Source organism: Phycodurus eques, chromosome 2 (assembly GCF_024500275.1).
Source record: "Phycodurus eques isolate BA_2022a chromosome 2, UOR_Pequ_1.1, whole genome shotgun sequence".
NCBI classification, from domain to species: Eukaryota; Metazoa; Chordata; class Actinopteri; order Syngnathiformes; family Syngnathidae; genus Phycodurus; species Phycodurus eques.
The window spans coordinates 14,194,299-14,211,892 of NC_084526.1; the positions used below are offsets into that span (position 1 = coordinate 14,194,299).

The 17,594-nt window shown below is 40.5% G+C and overlaps 2 protein-coding genes across 3 annotated transcripts in view; both read left to right on the plus strand.

Moving 5' to 3' along the window:
* LOC133397407 (RNA polymerase II elongation factor ELL2-like) overlaps nt 1-4,552 on the plus strand; it is a 46,006-nt gene extending 41,454 nt beyond the window's left edge. For both annotated transcript variants that reach the window (XM_061668265.1, XM_061668267.1), the window contains 3 exons: nt 1,355-1,526; nt 1,621-1,665; nt 2,431-4,552. In XM_061668265.1, the coding sequence (XP_061524249.1) occupies nt 1,355-1,526; nt 1,621-1,665; nt 2,431-2,541 (328 nt within the window). In that variant the 3' untranslated portion in view covers nt 2,542-4,552. The remainder of the gene's footprint in view (nt 1-1,354; nt 1,527-1,620; nt 1,666-2,430) is intronic.
* Nucleotides 4,553-5,610: 1,058 nt separating this feature from the next.
* wdr93 (WD repeat domain 93) lies at nt 5,611-17,594 on the plus strand. Its single transcript, XM_061701658.1, has 15 exons — nt 5,611-5,715; nt 6,497-6,698; nt 6,843-6,907; nt 6,990-7,068; nt 7,169-7,233; nt 10,154-10,223; nt 10,337-10,406; nt 10,484-10,548; nt 11,741-11,827; nt 11,926-12,057; nt 13,725-13,929; nt 15,492-15,552; nt 15,638-15,794; nt 17,036-17,222; nt 17,390-17,594. Exons 1-15 carry the CDS (start codon nt 5,611-5,613, stop codon nt 17,463-17,465), a joined length of 1,626 nt encoding a protein of 541 aa, XP_061557642.1. The 3' UTR covers nt 17,466-17,594.

Here is a 17,594-nt window from a genome sequence, read left to right on the forward strand (position 1 = left end):
TGTAACCTGCCACAGGCATGATGGATACGGCATTTCCACCAATAATCAACTGCAGATGGAGTGAGGCATGTTAATAGTTGGGAGGCCTTTTTATGTACAAATGCATTTTGGAAAGAATAAACAATTTTAACAGTGAATTACAATTTTTGTCAAGTGACTCTTGAGATTAGGCAACAACCGAGGCAGACTAAAAAAGTTGAGTGATCACATGCAAGAAGACTCAAATGCAAATCGTTGTCTCCACATAACGAAAGATCATCTTTAATACTATGCAGGGAACTCATTTTTAACATGCAGTAAGATTACACAGTTTATCTGAGTAACGTCCTGCTGTTTTGGTTAGCAACAGAGTTGAAATGGGCTCAGCTGTTCCTCTTTGTGTGAGTGAGCACTGGTGTCTATGAACAGGGATAATTACACTTACTACCTGCTATTTTTCCCTGATGGGAAATGTGAGGCATCTATTTGAGTAAGGTGTTTTTCTTCTTCTCTCAAGTGGACCAGGCTACTAATTGTGGCACAGCATCTACAGGTATTAGTTGAAATATGATATGTTTAGAATGAGCAATGGACGCAGAGCAGCAATTTTGTTCTACGTTTACCAGTTTTAGATGGCAGTGTTTGTTATTGTTAGACATTAATAAAGATAACATTTCAGATTTTCAATTTTTCAATTACATTTTTTGTTCCAATTTAGTATAACTCTGTTGTCTGTTATAATAATATACATGTGTCAGTATAAAACAAATTTGCTCCTTCCAGTATTATTGTAGTAGCGAGTTCTCTTCAGTAATTGTTTCCATTGCTGATTACTGGAACAGGGCGGCACGATGGACGACTGGTTAGCACATCAGCCTCACAGTTCTGAGGACCACAGGCCTCGCCTGTGTGTAGTTTGGATGTTCTCCACGTGCCTTCGTAGTTTCTTTCTGGGCACTCCGGTTTCTTCCCACATCCCCATGCATGGTAGGTTAATTGAAGACTCTAAATTGCCCATATGGGTGACTGTGAGGGCGACTGGTTGTTTGTTTGTCTGTGCCCTGGGATTGTCTGGCGACCAGTTCAGGGTGTACCCCGCCTCCTGCTCGATGATAGCTGGGATAGGCTCCAGCACGTCCGCGACCCTAGTGAGGATAAGTGGTACAGAAAATGGATGGCTGGATGGACTTGGCAGAAATGTCTGTTTTAAGGCTGCCATCTTGTGTCACAAAATGGATTTGCAGCATCCAAAGTTAAAATCGTACAAATGAACTAACTGCCTTTTAGTGAGATTAAACCAAACAGGATTTTGTGACGCTCTGCAATAATTCATCTAATTTTGTAATTGTTGGCACACATTGATGTCTATTTGCAGCACGTACGTCAGGATCACAAGTGTTGAGCAACGTCAGCGGTACCAGGAGGATTTCAGTGCCGAGTACGATGAGTACAAAGACCTGCACACCCGAATCGCCACCATCACACACATGTTTGTTCAGCTCGCATCCAAGCTTAAGAGCATGTCGCCCGGAACAAAAGAACACAAGGTGCATCTTCATAAGTGTTCCTAATTACGATGTGGATGTTGATTAATTTTATATAGTTATATTAATATTTACATTGTTTTCTACTCCATGCTAGGTAATGGAAGATCAAATTTTAGAAAAATACAACAAGTATCGAAAGGTAAGACTGTAAGACTATAGTTTTTTTTTTTTTTTTTTTTTTAAATCATTATTAAGTCAAATAACATACATCTAGTGCCTTTTTGTGCGTAAAGATACCTTTATTGGGGAGTGACCTTCATTTGTTAAATTGCAATTTTGTCATAAATTTAAGTGTTTCAGTTCCTTAAGAACTATATTTTACCTGTTTGACACTTTAATTACACTTAATTAAAGTAGATATAATAAAATATATGTATTATTTAAAATATAAAAAAATGACCTGCTGTTTGGGGCGGAACGGTAGCCGACTGGTTAGAGCGTCAGCCTCACAGTTCTGAGGACCCGGGTTCAATCCCCGTCCCTGCTTGTGTGGAGTTTGCATGTTTGGGTTTTCTCCGGGCACTCCGGTTTCCCCCCACATCCCAAAAACATGCATTAATTGGAGACTCTAAATTGCCCGTAGGCATGACTGTAAGTGTGAATGGTTGTTTGTTTCTATGTGCCCTGCGATTGGCTGGCAACCAGTTCAGGGGGTACCCCGCCTCCTGGTCGATGACAGCTGGGATAGGCTCCAGCACGCGGCTCAGAAAATGGATGGATGGATGGATGGATGGACCCGCTGTTAGAATGTGTCGCAGTTTTTGCTCCGGAATGCTTTGTACTACATTTAGCAGCACTTTTACTTTGAAGTCCCCCAACTTCAACTTTATAGATTCCATTTCTGTTATCTTACTGGATCAGGCATAGTTACAGTATTTAATAGGTTGTCTCTCTCCGTCCACAGAGGTTTCCAGGTTACCAGGAAGAAAAGAAGCGCTGTGAATATCTCCACCAGAAACTGGCATTCATCAAGCAGCTCATCGTGGACTACGACGCCTCTCGGGTGTCCTCGTAGCGTTGGCTCTCCCTCGGATTCAGTGCAACAAGCGGATTTCCGTGAACAGCATCTGTACAATAGTTATGGAAAAGTTTGTTAAGAACAGATTTTTTTTTTCCTCCCCAAAACTGGTCCAAGGAGAGAGACATTATACTCTGCAAAATCATCTAGGCGCATCCACCACGACCATTGGAAGCCATTTTAATGGAAACCAGAAGAGCCTATTCCAACCTATCAATCCACATCAGAGTTGCCTCCTTTGTAATGTAGCTTGTGCCTCTTTTCTCATTCTGCCGTAGCATTGACATTTTGATATTTTCCATTTTTTTTAGGGTGGCGATATACGCTAAATATCATATTTATAGTTACACAACCTTCCTTTGTATGAATTCAAATGTTTGAAAGCAGCTCATTTTCATTAAGCCCACCCCCGCCCCCTCCATAATGCACTTGTGTTTAAATCAGGGGTTGGGAACCTTTTTCCTATCAGTTTCTGTAAAGTCCTTGGGAGGCCTTCCAAAATAATGAAAACATGATGCAATGATCAAACAAATGCTTACTATATGTTATGAGCATCTTTGGGTTCAATGTCTTTTTATAACGGTCCTTGAGGTTTTAATCGTTTTTAGAATTGCATGGCAGGCTGGAACAAATACTGTCACTGGCACTGGACCACCTATGAACTCCAGTATTTAATGAGCACAACCTTTCACTTCCTCACGTAATTGGCTATTGCCTCCGTACAAAGATGTGGAGCAAAGTATTTTTCTCTGAACTGCTGATGTATTTTAGGACAGCCTTCTTCTGTCCTCTATTGCAGGCCTGTGTAGATTAAAGGTCACATGACATTATTAAAGCACTAGGAGAAGGAGCTGAATAACCTTTTCGCCTTTGTAACTCAAGTGTGCATTTTCCCATGTTACCCCCGCCCCCATGTCATTGTATAACGTGGAATGGGGGGACAAATTCTGCTTTCGCCTACATATGAAATAATTTCCCTGTTGTGTTGTAAGCCATTGTTTGACAAGTATTTTATACGTCACACCAGACTGTCATCTACAAGTGCATCTCATAAATTAGAATATTAACAATTATATGGCATCTCTGCTGCCCTTAAACTCTCTGGTTATAGCCGAAGCTAGCAATTTTTCGTCTTTTTTTTTTTTTTTTTCAATGTTATTATCTGTCTGTTACTTTTGGCTCATCCCTGGAAGGATCACATGAGTGAGTCACTTGCATGATTTGTTTGGCATAGTTTTTATGTCGGATGACCTTCCACATCCAACCCTTCCATTTTATTTTTTTCTGGCAGTAGCGAGGTATTGGGGCACTGGCCAGGAATCAAGCTGTCCGCATGAAAGGCAGCAGCATGTACCACTATGCCATCAGTGCCTATGTTGCTGTTCTGTAAACGCAATTTTACGCCTTCTGAGGTAGTTTCAGAGCTGTAACGTGGCTATGTGGTGAGATATTAGAACTCTCGCTTCTCCTGCCCTGTTGTGTTGAAAGCAATTGTCGCTGCCCGACAAGCGGCCGCAACTGTACGCTTTCACATGGTAATACAGCATCTAGCGTAGATACTGTTGTTAGATGACGTAATCTCCATTGTCTGGTCTGACAACAACTCTCAACACAAAAGGCCGCTTCATTTACAGCTCTACTACTTCCGAAGGCGGGAAATTCTCGCGCCAACCTCATCCTGTAACACGGAATGAACATTACATGGGGAAGACATGGCGGATTTTCCTGGCAGTGTGAAGGGGGCTCGCCACGGGAGCTCACCTTATACTATCCGCTTCTGAGGTTGTTCTCGTTCACGTTTAAAGAACATTCCACAGTTGAACCATTGTGACTTTTACAAGACTGCAGAGCATTATGGTACTGTGCTTCCCACTTGTGAATAATGTCACGGATTTACTCTTAAGTCCAAACATTTGATTCACTTATTTGCACAGACAATGACTGAATGGATCAAATAGCAATGGTTGGTTCAGGGAATAATAAAGCCATATTGGTAAATAAAATAAAAGCATGCATTTGCTGCATGTTGCAGTACTTTTTGGGCTTTCTTATTGTTGTCTTCCAGGAATTAACCAGTACCTTAGCTGCAAGTTGGTGACATTTTCTGTCGTGCTTGCCCTCATTAGGGTCGCAGGTAAGCTGGAACCGATCCCGTAGCTGAATTTGGGCGAGAGGCAGGGTACATCCTGGACTGGTCAACAGTCAATCGCAAAGTAAAGTAGCAGTTAAAGTAATCTGTCATTTTAAAATAGCTTTACTGGCTTGGTTTAAACAGTTACCTGACATAATGACAGGAACTTATTTTATCATAGTGGGTGAGCCAAAAGTAGGTAGCTACTGATTTCAATTTTATTGTGTTACATTTACACTTACAATACAATTACATTTATTCAAAGCAGTTTAAGCTTGTGAATTCAAAGTGGGGTTTTATAGCCAGGGTTAGGGTTTCCAAATATTGTTTCTGGCCAGGTAAGGGTTTGTAGTTAAGGTATCAAATCATGGTCTCAAACCAGGATGAAGTTAAAAGTCACAAGTGTTACATTTACCAATTAGAGGTTTAAGGCCCAGTGTTTCCATCCTACCGTCCTTTTTTCTTTCATTCAGTCCTTTTTTTCATACCGTTCTTGTTCATTCCATCCTTTCATCCTTGCTCCCTTTTCTTCCATTTCCAAAAGAAGTTAATTTGAAAAATGTATCGCTACTTGTAGCCCGCCCTCTGGTGGTATCACATTACCACGCCGTTTCTATGGAGACGCTGTTGTCATCACGACAGGCACGCGCACGCTCACTTCGCTACATGATGATGTTTTGGGGGGTTTTTAAGCGAACAGTTTAAACACTACACTTTTCTACCTCGTTTTGAAAGGACAACGCAAATAGTTAAGTAAACAACCTGCTAAATGTTAAAACAAGCTAGCGTAGCGATAAATGGCGTTTTGTCACGGGTGTTTAGCTTTTATTGAACAGTAGTTAGCATGATTAGCTAGCTCACTGTAATTAGTTTTTTTTTTTTTTTTTAAAGCATTTGTGAGTTATATAATGGTTTTGTCTGCATTAGGGCTTTCCATGTATAACAGAAGAGGTTCCGCAGAGTCCGAAATGGCGGCTGCTGGCAGTGCGAGGAAATTCAGAAAGAAACCACCCACGTTACACCTGACCAGTGCCACACAGGTTAGCACTTTTACATTTCCCTATACAGGGGCGTTTGTTTAATCAACTGCAAATAGTAATCGTCCAACCAAAATGCGTTTTTATGGTTCAGGGGAGTCCTCGGTTTACGACATACTACATTTCGAGGTCACGACGGTGCAAGACGTCACGCAGCACGAAAAGGCACGCTTAGTTACCGCCGTAGTACTTAGCTAAACAAAGTGGGGGGGAGGGACTACTATTTTTCTTTGCATTTCAAGTGAAAAGGCTAAAGATAAAATTTCGGACAGTGATATATTTTTCTATTTTATATATGTGTGTGTGTGTGTGTGTGTGTGTGTGTGTGTATATATATATATCACTGGGAGAGAGCATAAAAAGCAGAGGAGGTCAAACTCGTAAAAGTAGCGGCACTGAGAAATGGACATTTCCTGTCTTGTGGTTGAGCAGCGCGAGCACTCTTGAAAACTTCAAAAGGTCATTTGTGGTTGGACAAACAAGACAGACAGACAGAGAGAGAGAAGAGAGAGAGAGAGAGAGAGAGAGAGACGTGCATACAATATTCTTTTACGTCTGTCACTGACTGAGAGTAGATCTCCATCTCCAGCTTTCCTAAAATCTTCATGGATTCTAATCGACTACCGAAATGCGCCCTAAAAAACTGTCTGCTCAATCTTTTGCTTTTGTTCCAATTCTTAATTATTTTCAAGTCAATGTTGAAAGGGTTAACAGCTTACCCCAGAATTCAACTCCACCAATGTCAGTCAGCCTTATTTTTTCTGTTATCTGTATCATCTTGCAGCTTCCAGAGAGCACCAATTGCCTGGCGTGTTCCGATGACGGTACATACCTCACCCTGGGTCACTCAGGAGGCTTCTCTGTGTGGTCTGTGGGTAGTCTGAGATGTGAGGCCGAGTGGTTGCAGGACAGGCTGGAGATTACTTCCATTCACATGACCCGCACCAGTGAGACTGCCTATTTGCTGGGCACGATCGATGATATGGGTTGGTTCTATGTGCTCGGCCTTTCTCCTCGGTCTTTCTGTGTCGTGAGATGGTTTTTCCACAGCGCATTCACCATTTCACCATTTGTATATGAATCTTGCAGGCCAGTGAAAGTTGATTTCTGAAAACTGTCTCTCCCCTCAGGTGTTGCTCGAATCTTTGTGTATAACTTAGAAGGCATTTATCCTTTCAGTGTTATTAACATGCTGGTAAGTTTTGTGAAAATAATACTATGGCTTCATACATACACTATGTACATTATTTGATGGACTTTTTATTTACCTTTGTCAGGACGATATTAACAAGAGGAGCGTTTGCTTTTACTTTGAGCTATCTAAAGGAGGTGAACATGGAGCTATAATAATGAAGTGTAAGTTGTGTCATTATTTAAATTTGACCATTTTCAATTGTTTCTAAAGTTGTACTTTAGACTTTGTATTGGAACATGTAAATTCCATTTCTCTTTTCAGGCAACAGTGAAATTTGGCTTGAAATCTATTACTTTCCCATACAGGACTGGCTGAGAGAGCTAAAGGTAGTGTAATACCGTTCGTTATAGTAAATACAGTATTATTTACGATATGGAATTTTTTTTCAAAACTTTTTTTTTTTTTCAAAACTTTTTTCACACACACACAGCACAAACATGCTGTGTGTGTGCGTGTGTGTATGTATATATGTAAATAGAGAGAGAGAGAGAGAGGGAGAGAGAATGGAAAAGTTGGGAATCTATCGTCTATTTAAAGTTAAAGGTATTTTATAATAAATCTACATTGTAGTTCAAGTATAGTACAGAAAATGCACTGTTAAGGTGGTAAGGTACAGGTTGTAGGCTACAGTAATCCCTTGACTGAAGTGACCCGGCTCACAAGTTTTGTCCAGGTAAGACCCATTGCTTGGCAGACCAAAAACTTTAAGAAATGAGCACTAGATGGTGGCAGCGAACTCAACTCCCTTCACAACAAGGAGGAGTTTGGCAGATAGTGAACAATAAGACTTCATGCTGTTAATTGCCGCTTCCACTTAGTTTACTGCCAAACTAAGCATAGAGCAAAGAGAAATACAAGTGTATTTAAAAAATAAATAAATAAATAAGCGGAACGCAAGATGAATGAATGAACTTCACTTTAAGAAAGTGCTTAATCGTAACACACAAAGCAAAACACCAGAGAGGGGCTAACAAATACTGTCAATGTTGCAGTGTTATAATCCTTTAAGCAATGGATATTTGAACTTCGGGTGTCAAATTATCACGTTAATTAAGATTAATTACAGTCATATTTACTGTGTTATGATTTTTAATGTTGTTAATCTACTTTAGAATCAATGTCCTATTCCCTGTACGCAAGCAAGTTGTCCTGTGAGAGCTGGCTTGTTTTTGTGTTTCTTTGCCTCCCTATTCTGGCATTTTAGGGTAATAATTTCCTTGTTAAATTCAAGTCTCTGTTGTGATACAAAGCAGATGTCTACCGCATCAACGCCTGCACAGGTAACGTTAGCAGCACAGACGCAGCGAGCCATCGCACAACTCTTCGCCAAACTGAACTTTAGAACAAGCAAGTCTGAGACTGACAGCCTGACGAATGTACTTTTTGATGATGAACAATGTTAATTTGGTGTTAACTTTGTGCTAGCAATGTAATTGATATTTCATATGTATTATTTGAAACAGGGAAAGTAGCAAGTCTTCGATAATTGTATATTGCTTCGAAAAGTGTTCTTGCCGTTTGGAATGTGTTAACTTCAGCACTAGGACCTGATTTTTTTTTTAATCCATCCATCCATCCATCCATCCATTTTCCTCCGGTTTTTCCTACGCTTATCTGAGGTCGGGTCGCTCAACAGCTTCGGTAGGGAAGCCCAGACTTCCCTCTCCTCAGCTACTTTTTCCAACTCTTCTGGGGGAGGGGGATCGTGAGGCGTTCCCAGGCCAGGGTGTCCTGAGTCCTCCCCGGGGCCTCCTCCCAGTGGGACGTCCCTGGAACACCGAGCCACCTCATCTGACTCCTCTCGATGCGGAGGAGCAGCGGCTGGACTCTGAGCCCCTCCCGGATGACCGGGCTTCTCACCCTATCTCTAAGGACCCGGACTGCGGGGGAAACTCATTTCGGCCGCTTGTACCCGCGATCTTGTTCTTTTGGTCACGACCCACACCTCGTGACCATAGGTTTTTTATATATATATATATATATATATATACACACACACACACACATATATACACATTCACATATACATATATATACAAATTAGATGAGCTCGGGCCCAGAGAAGCTGGTGGCATTTCTGGGTGTTGTTGATAAATGGCTTCTGCTTTGCATAGTAGAGTTTCAAGTTGCACTTACGGAAGTGGCGCCGAACTCTATTTACTGACACTGGTTTTCTGAAGTGTTCCTGAGCCCATGTGGTGATATCCTTTACACATTGATGTCGGTTTTGAATGCAGTGCCTCCTGAGGTATCAAAGGTCACGGGCATTCATTGTTGGTTTTCGGCCGTGCCGCTTACATGCAGTGATTTCTCCAGATTCTCTGAACCTTTTGATGGTGATATGGACCGATATTATGGATGATGAAATCCCTAAATTCCTTGCAATTGTACGTTGAGGAACATTGTCCTTAAACTGTTCAACTATTTTCTCAAGCACTTGTTCACAAAGAGGTGAACCTCGCCCCATCTTTGCTTGTGAATGACTGAGCAATTCAGGGAAGCTCCTTTTATGGCACCCACCTGTTCCCAATGAGCCTGTTCACCTGTGGGATGTTCCAAACAGCTGTTTGATGAGCATTCCTCAACTTTCTCAGTCTTTTTTGCCACCTGTCCCAGCTTTTTTAGAACGTGTAGTGTAATCAATTAACACAACGTCCCAACTTCATTGGAATTGGAGTTGTAGTATAACAATACTCGCAGGCATATATTCTTCATCATCTCTGAAAAACAACTAATATTACAGGGGTTTTATGAGTCACTTTGTTGTGAAACAGCTTAGTTTATGTCTGTATCTCTGTATTATACTTCCTGGTGACCAAAACATGCACGCCAGAAGGAGCACAATGTGGGGCTGGAATTGAATAATGGTATTTGCATTCTTTTCTATGGGCGGAAATTATTTGATGTATTTTTGTGTTAGGAGCGTGGTCATGCCTCAAATTAAACTTGCAAGTCAAGGTATTATTGTATATCATCGTAAATGTACCACCTAGTTGAAGTTAAAGGTAATATAGTACAGTTTCGTATAGTAACATCTAGAGGAAGTTAAATGTAGAAAAGTATACAATAGTTTATTACTGCCAGTGTCTATTTGAAGCTGCATATTATATGGCTTTCAACTCAGACGTGTACTTTATATGTGAATTACATTTCTTAAATATAGAAATGTTTCATTCTATGTTCAATGTTTCCATTATTTTGGCGAGAGAGAAAGAGGCCCAGTTGGAATCATGATTGTTTTTACAGGATCCCAAAATTTCTGCAAACATGAAATGGTCTGCTGCTGTTCGTGTGAATAGAGTTAATCCATCAACAGGTCATATCATCTCAAATATGAATAAACACTATCCAATAGGTTGTTGAATGAAGAGAAACAATATTTAATTGAGAATGGAGCAAATAACCCAGCATGTTTTGGTTGTTTTGCAGCAATCACGACAGAGGTCCCCACCATATTGTCTCACTTCTTAGTTTTGGATGAAACAAGCGAGCCACCCAGGTACAGCAAAGGTTATAAAAATGCACACACGCAGAAGTTGAGACATTCTGTTGTTAATTGGGCTGAATCTTTTCCAGACATTGCACTCCACACTTTCTTCTGTGCTGTGGCCACTCCTATGGAAAGAATAAAGCAAAGCCGGGTTTGTTAAGGAGGCGTGTGACACCATTATATCTTTTGCAAGACATCCTATTGTATCGTATTTGATTGTCCATGTGTACATATCCTTGTGAATCATAGCGGTGAATGATTTCATGTATACTCTAGTTTGCCACTTTTAACACACTGCTCTATACATTTACTGTACTACACTGCCTTTAACCTTAACTACGTGATACATTTATTGTGCCAAACTATACTACACTGTCCTGTACTACCTTTAATTTCAACTAGCTGGGGCATTTATAATACCAAAATACATTGCACTACATTATACTACCTATGAGAACAATGTACATTTACAATACTACGTTTAACTTCAACTATATAGTACATTTACGATACGTAAACCATACTATCCAGTAATTCCCCCTCCATCGTGGGGTTACATTCCTGACTACCCCTGTAATAAGTGAAACTCACGATATAGAAATACCCTATTTAAAAGGCACGTTTTTATAATATTGACGGCACTTACTTTACATTGAAAGAGAGCAGGAGCAATGGATAACACACCAATATTGTACAAAGAGTATAAAATAAATAAAGTTAAACTGTAATAACAATTACAAAAAAGGAATCTAGCGGGGGATTACTGTAGTATACTTCATCTTGACTACATGTACTATACTATGCTACCTTTAACTTCAGATAGACTGTACATTTGCTACACCAAACTATAATATACTTCTAACTCGACTGTACGTTTATAATACTATACGACCCTTCAACTATATGGTACATTTACGAGTAATATACTAAAGTATACTATACTGAACTTCAACTTGACTACACATGTATTGTACATGTACTGTAGTTAACGTAGATTCATTTATCATATCTTTAACTACAGCTAAAGGGTACATTCATTATACCTCAATTTGACGGTAATTTACTATACAGTACCAGTACTATACTATACTACTTTTAACTTCAACTACAAGGTACTGCACCAAATTATACAATAATATACTTCATCTAAATCGTTGTTTAACTTTCCTATAACGAATTAAACTACACGCTACTATTCTAACTTCAATCAGATGGTACGTTTACTATGCCACACGATACTACTGTATATCACGCAACCTTTAACTCTCTCAGCCAGTCCTCTACGAGAAAGTATTATATTTCCCGACAAATTGCAGGGGTGACATTCCCTCCGACTTTCATAGGATCCCCGCTTGCCGTCTGTTTTTGGTGGAACGGAAGTTACAATCTTCTCTACCTGCTGCTGTCCAAAACACCAAAAGCCAAACAAGGTCGTAGAAGAGCTTTCGAAGACCTTGAGTTTTAGCATCCATACAAAAGCTGAAGAGTTGCATCATTAACAAGTTTGACCTTTCCTTTTTTGGAGCAGATCCAGAACCTCCACCGTTGGTGCTGTGGGCCAACGCTGCTGAAGTTGTCTGCTCCGCCGTCAGTATGTGCACTCGTTTCATTGCGCTCGGCCTGAGCAACGATCTGCTGTGTGTTTGGGACAGGCTGTCTGGTGAGTACATAATAAATCATCAAATTAATAACATTTATAATTTTATCTTAATCATTGGTGTTTTGGTAAATCTACCATCTCACCCTTTGTTGCCACAATGGGACTGAAATGTGACTCCATTCTTCCAGTGAGTTTTTTTTGGGGGTCCAAATTTTCAACCATTTGTTTTATTTATTTTGAATATCTGACACTAGAATTGGCATGTGCCTGAAATCAAAGTCAATTGCCCAGTTGCAATTGGCAATCGCTTTTCTATTAACATAAAGGAGACATTATGCTGTTTTTTACAAACCAAAAATAGCTCTCAGGTGTCTTGATAGCCGTTCTATGACATATTTTTGTCAAAATACCCCAACAATTATAGTACCTATTATACACCCTATTTTTTTTTTGTCTTGCTGAAATCAGACCAGCCCCACCAGGTCGAGAACTTCACTGAACACTCAATGTATGTGCCGCTTGTCACAAGCAAACTCTGCTAGTTTACACTGATCTGTGCATCCAATAAAACTCAGTGCAGCTGTGCTTACCATTTTAGCTTTCCATCCATCCATCGATTTTCTGAGCCGCTTATCCCCACTAGGGTCGCGGGCGTGCTGGAGCCTATCCCAGCTATCATCGGGCAGGAGGTGGGGTACACCCTGAACTGGTTGCCAGCCAATCGCAGGGCGCATACAAACAAACAACCATTCGCACTCACATTCACACCTACGGGCAATTTGAGTCTCCAATTAATGCATGTTTTTGGGATGTGGGAGGGAACCGGAGTGCCCGTAGAAAACCCACGCAGGCACGGGGAGAACATGCAAACTCCACACAGACGGGGCCGGGCATTGAACCCCCGTCCTCAGAACTGTGAGGCTGACGCTCTAACCAGTCGTCCACCGTGCCGGCCATTTTAGCTTTCCAGACTGCAAAGGGATTGCACTCACGTAAAGACACCACTGTCTAATTGAACCATAATTAGCCTGTATAATTAAACTATTACTAATAAGTGACACTCCATACTGGCATCTCCAACAATTTTCACTTTTAATCCTACCTGAATCAGACAACTTTCACTCATACTAAACATTGTTTTGTTTTTTTTAACCCCTGGATACCTTCCTTGAGAAAAACACTATATTCTCTGCCATTTTGCCATCACACTATTGATTGTACTTAACATCTCTTAGTCCTCTTAAGAGACATTTTGTCTTGTCTAAAGAAAAATATTAATACCTAAAAACCTAGCAAGTTACTACTTTTCTATTGGTTCTCATTAGGTTGGCCTGGTGTACCAAAGAAAGGGTCTGTTGGTCGTACATTACACTCCATGTGTAGACCTTGTAATTGAGAGTAAGAGGCATGATCTAAAAAACTTTACTTTAGCAGCAAAGGTAAACAAAATAGAGTATGGTTATGCAAGCCAGCTGCTGTGACATCTGAAAGGAGCCCCCTGCAGCTCTGGAACGCAGCTGCACACTTTATTATAGCATGACTCAATGAAAGATATATTTAGCATTTCCCCCAGAACTCAGCCAAAACACTATAATGAGGCTGAATCAGTTTATGGAAAGAAAATTGTTTGAGTGATTGCCGAGCTAAAAGACATTTATTGGCTTATTAATACCTTCAACTTAGCTTAGAGGCATTTGATTCTCACTCCTAATGTTTCTCTCCATCAGGCTCTCCGTTGTCTGTCTCTGGAGTATCAACAGACAGTTCCTTCCTCAGGCTGCACTTTGTGGATTACTGGCCTGCGTGCGCCGACAATACTCCGACTTTAATCGCAGGTGAAATCCACCTTGTGACGCTTTGCGAGAGCGGCGCCGTTCACGTCGTAAGCACGGGCCGGGGAACAGCAACCAGCATTGTGCAGCTCTCTCCAAGGTTACCTCGGACCCTCACAATTTCCACATTGAATACACTGAACCGCCATTTATCACAGGGGATACATTCTTGACCCAGGTGAAAATCAGCAATAATTGACATTCCCTGTAAAAAGGTTTGCAATTGCCTGTAGATACCACTAAATGTTGGCAAAGCACACTCCTAGGCTCACCTCAATGTACAACCCCAATTCTAATGAAGTTGGGACACTCTGTTAAACATAAATAAAAACTGAATACAATGATTTGCAAATCATGTTCGACCTATATTTAATTGAATATACTACAAAGACAAGACATTTAATGTTTAAACTTTGTTTTTAGCTAATAACCACTTCACTTGGAATTTTATGGCTGCAACACGTTCCAAAAAAGCTGGGACACGGTCATGTTTACCATTGTGTTACATCACCTTTTCTTTTAACATCATTCAATAAACGTTTGGGAACTGAGGACACTAATTGTTGAAGCTTTGTAGGTGGAATTCTTTCCCATTCTTGCTTGCGGTAGAGCTTCGGCTGTTCAACAGTCCGGGGTCTCCGTTGTCGTATTTTACGCTTCATAATGCGGCACACATTTTCAATGGGAGACAGGTCTGGACTTCAGGCAGGCCAGTGTAGTACCCGCACTCTTTTACTACGAAGCCACGCTGTTGTAACAAGTGCAGAATGTGGTTTGGTATTGTCTTCTTGAAATAAGCAGGGGCGTCCATGAAAAAGACGTTGCTTGGATGGCAGCGTATGTTTCTCCAAAACCTGTATATACCTTTCAGCATTAATGTTGTGTAAGTTACCCAAGCCATTGGCACTAACACAGCCCCATACCTTCACAGATGTTGGCTTTTGAACTTTGCATCCATAATAGTCCGGATGGTTCTTTTCTTCTTTGGCCCGGAGGACACGACGTCCACAATTTCCAAAAACAATTTGAAATGTGGACTCGTCGGACCACATAACACTTTTCCACTTTGCATCAGTCCATCTTAGATGAGCTCGGGCTGAATGAATGAGCAATTCAGGGAAGCTCCTTTTATACCCAATCATGGCACCCACCTGTTCCCAATTAGCCTGTTCACTTGTTGGATGATCCAAACAGGTGTTTGATGAGCATTCCTCAACTTTCTCAGTGTTTTTTGCCACCTGTCCCAGCTTTTTTGGAATATGTTGCAGCCATAAAATTCAAAGTTAATGATTATTTGCTAAAAGCAATAAAGTTTATCAGTTTGAAAAATGAAATATCTTGTCTTTATAGTGTATTCAATTAAATATAGGTCGAACATGATTTGCAAATCATTGTATTCTGTTTTTATTTATGTTTAACACAAAGTCCCAACTTCATTGGAATTGGGGTTGTAGTTCCTTGATACCAAATGCCACCAGATCACACCAAAGCAATACCGGTATCGCTTTGGCATTTGCACAAAAACAGCAAATAAGTGAGTTTTCCAGTGAGTAACAAAGGACGGGTTCCCCCAAAAATGAATGCCAAACGTTGAATATGCGGGGGTTCACTGTACATGCATTTCTTGTTCGAATAAACACCCATTTTTTATTTAATACACAGGCCAAAAGACAGCGGTGACCTCCCGACTGTTGCCGCATCAGTCCCCTTCCTGCAGGGCTTGGTAAGGAAAAAGGTTCTTGATAGCGGAAATTTTCATGAAACTTTTGCAAAACCTTTTTTTATTTTCTTGTGGGTTTCTGGGAAAGTCACTGGTGGTGCGTCGAAATGGAAAAATTTTCCTACAAGATGTCGTCAACAGAGCTACGGTGTCCGTCTTGAGTTTGCCCGCTAGTCATCTGCTGGCTACCCCCTGCAATCCTATTTATGCTCTGAATGTCAAGCACCGCATTCTCTTCATACGAGGTATTAAAAAAAAAAAAAAAAAAATCAATTCCATCTCTGGGCACATTTATTTAATTGCAGAGAGTAGAGTACTCTGCATTTATTTACTGCGGCACGGTGTCGACTGGTTAGAGCTTCTGCCTCACAGTTCTGAGGACTGGAGTTCAATCCCCGGCCCCGCCTGTGTGGAGTTTGGATGTTCTGTGTGGGTTTTCTCCGGGCACTCCGGTGTCCTCCCACATCCCAAAAACATGCATGGTAGGTTAATTGACAACTCTAAATTGCCCGTAGGTATGAATGTGAGTGCGAATGGTTGTTTGTTTGTTTGTTTGTGCCCTGCGATTGGCTGGCAACCAGTTCAGGGTGTTCCACGCCTCCTGCCCGAAGATAGCTGGGATAGGCTCCAACTTGCCCGCGACCCTCGTGAGGCAAAGCAGAAGCCATTTATCAACAACAGATAAAATAATTTACTTCTCCTTGATTGTTCCCTATTTGTCCTATTGTGTAGAGTTGTGGGGATCTAATCACAAAACAATAATTAATGCAATTGTGTTTCTGCAGAAAACGGGCAATACGTATTATTAATAAGGCTGATTATTAACGCTCACACTTACCCTCTTTTTATTACCTCACATGTTATGAAATTAAAGGACTTACACTATTACAAAGAAATGCAAAAACACAATCGCTTCCACACTCCATACGAAGGTACTTTTTGATTTGGGAATCTCAATATGACTTAACAGGTATTTAGTAAATTTAATCTACAAAAAGCTATTAAGGGAATCAAAAGGAGAGATGTGTTTCTGTTGTTGGAGTTACATTTTGGAATGATGCCAAATTAGAAAAATTGTGATTCATTTTTATTTTTAAAACTTCATGTTTCTAAAGCTGTTTTAGAAGATTGTAAACAATGACTTGTCTCTTGTTTTTTCCACTTATAGTTTGGAAGCTGGTAGCTTAATTAGATATCCATCCATCCATCCATCCGTTTTCTGTACCGCTTATCCTCACGAGGGTCGCGGGCATGCTGGAGCCTATCCCATACTGTATGTTTGTTAAAAAATTAGGCTAGGCTTTAATAAGCATTTTGCTTCTGCCTGTGTCAGTTCTGTCACCACTCACTATATGACTGTAAAGTGTCTGTAATGTGAAATATGTTGCTGTATGGTGACTAAATTAATAAAAATACTACTAATACTACGACTAAATCACAAATGGAAAGTATAGTATAACACTGAAGGTTTGCACGTCTCCTCCAGCTGACCAGGAGCCCACCCCTGGCACTTCTTCCCTGGACGATCCAAGTCAGAGTCGACTTCTCATAATGCGTTTTGATGAGCATGACGCCATAAAGCCATATGTTGTTTCACATCCCGAATCTCCATGGCAACAAAAAACAAGCTTAGTTACTGGAGAGGAAGCCTGCAACCTGTATCTCCAACAAAGGTTTGCATTATTTTCAGCTTAATGCAACTTTACCTCCTTTACATGTTTGCTATTATTTTTTTATATTTTGTTAAGCTGCAATCAGTCAGATGATGTTTGAATGTACACTTTTGATCATTTTAGGATTTTACATATATTTACATTTCTTGATGTGTTTTCATTTGTAGAGCTCTGTCAATGGATGAGAGGCATAAAGCTATAACGCAGACTTGGAAGCGACTGCGGTGTGCCACTACCATGTAAAAGCATTAAAGACTGCAAAACATTTAGATTTTACCCAGAGGTAACATACAGTGACATACATACATACAGTGTCAACTAGTTGTATGGATTGAATTTGTTCTGTGACCAAGCTTGTAACTCAAATCAATT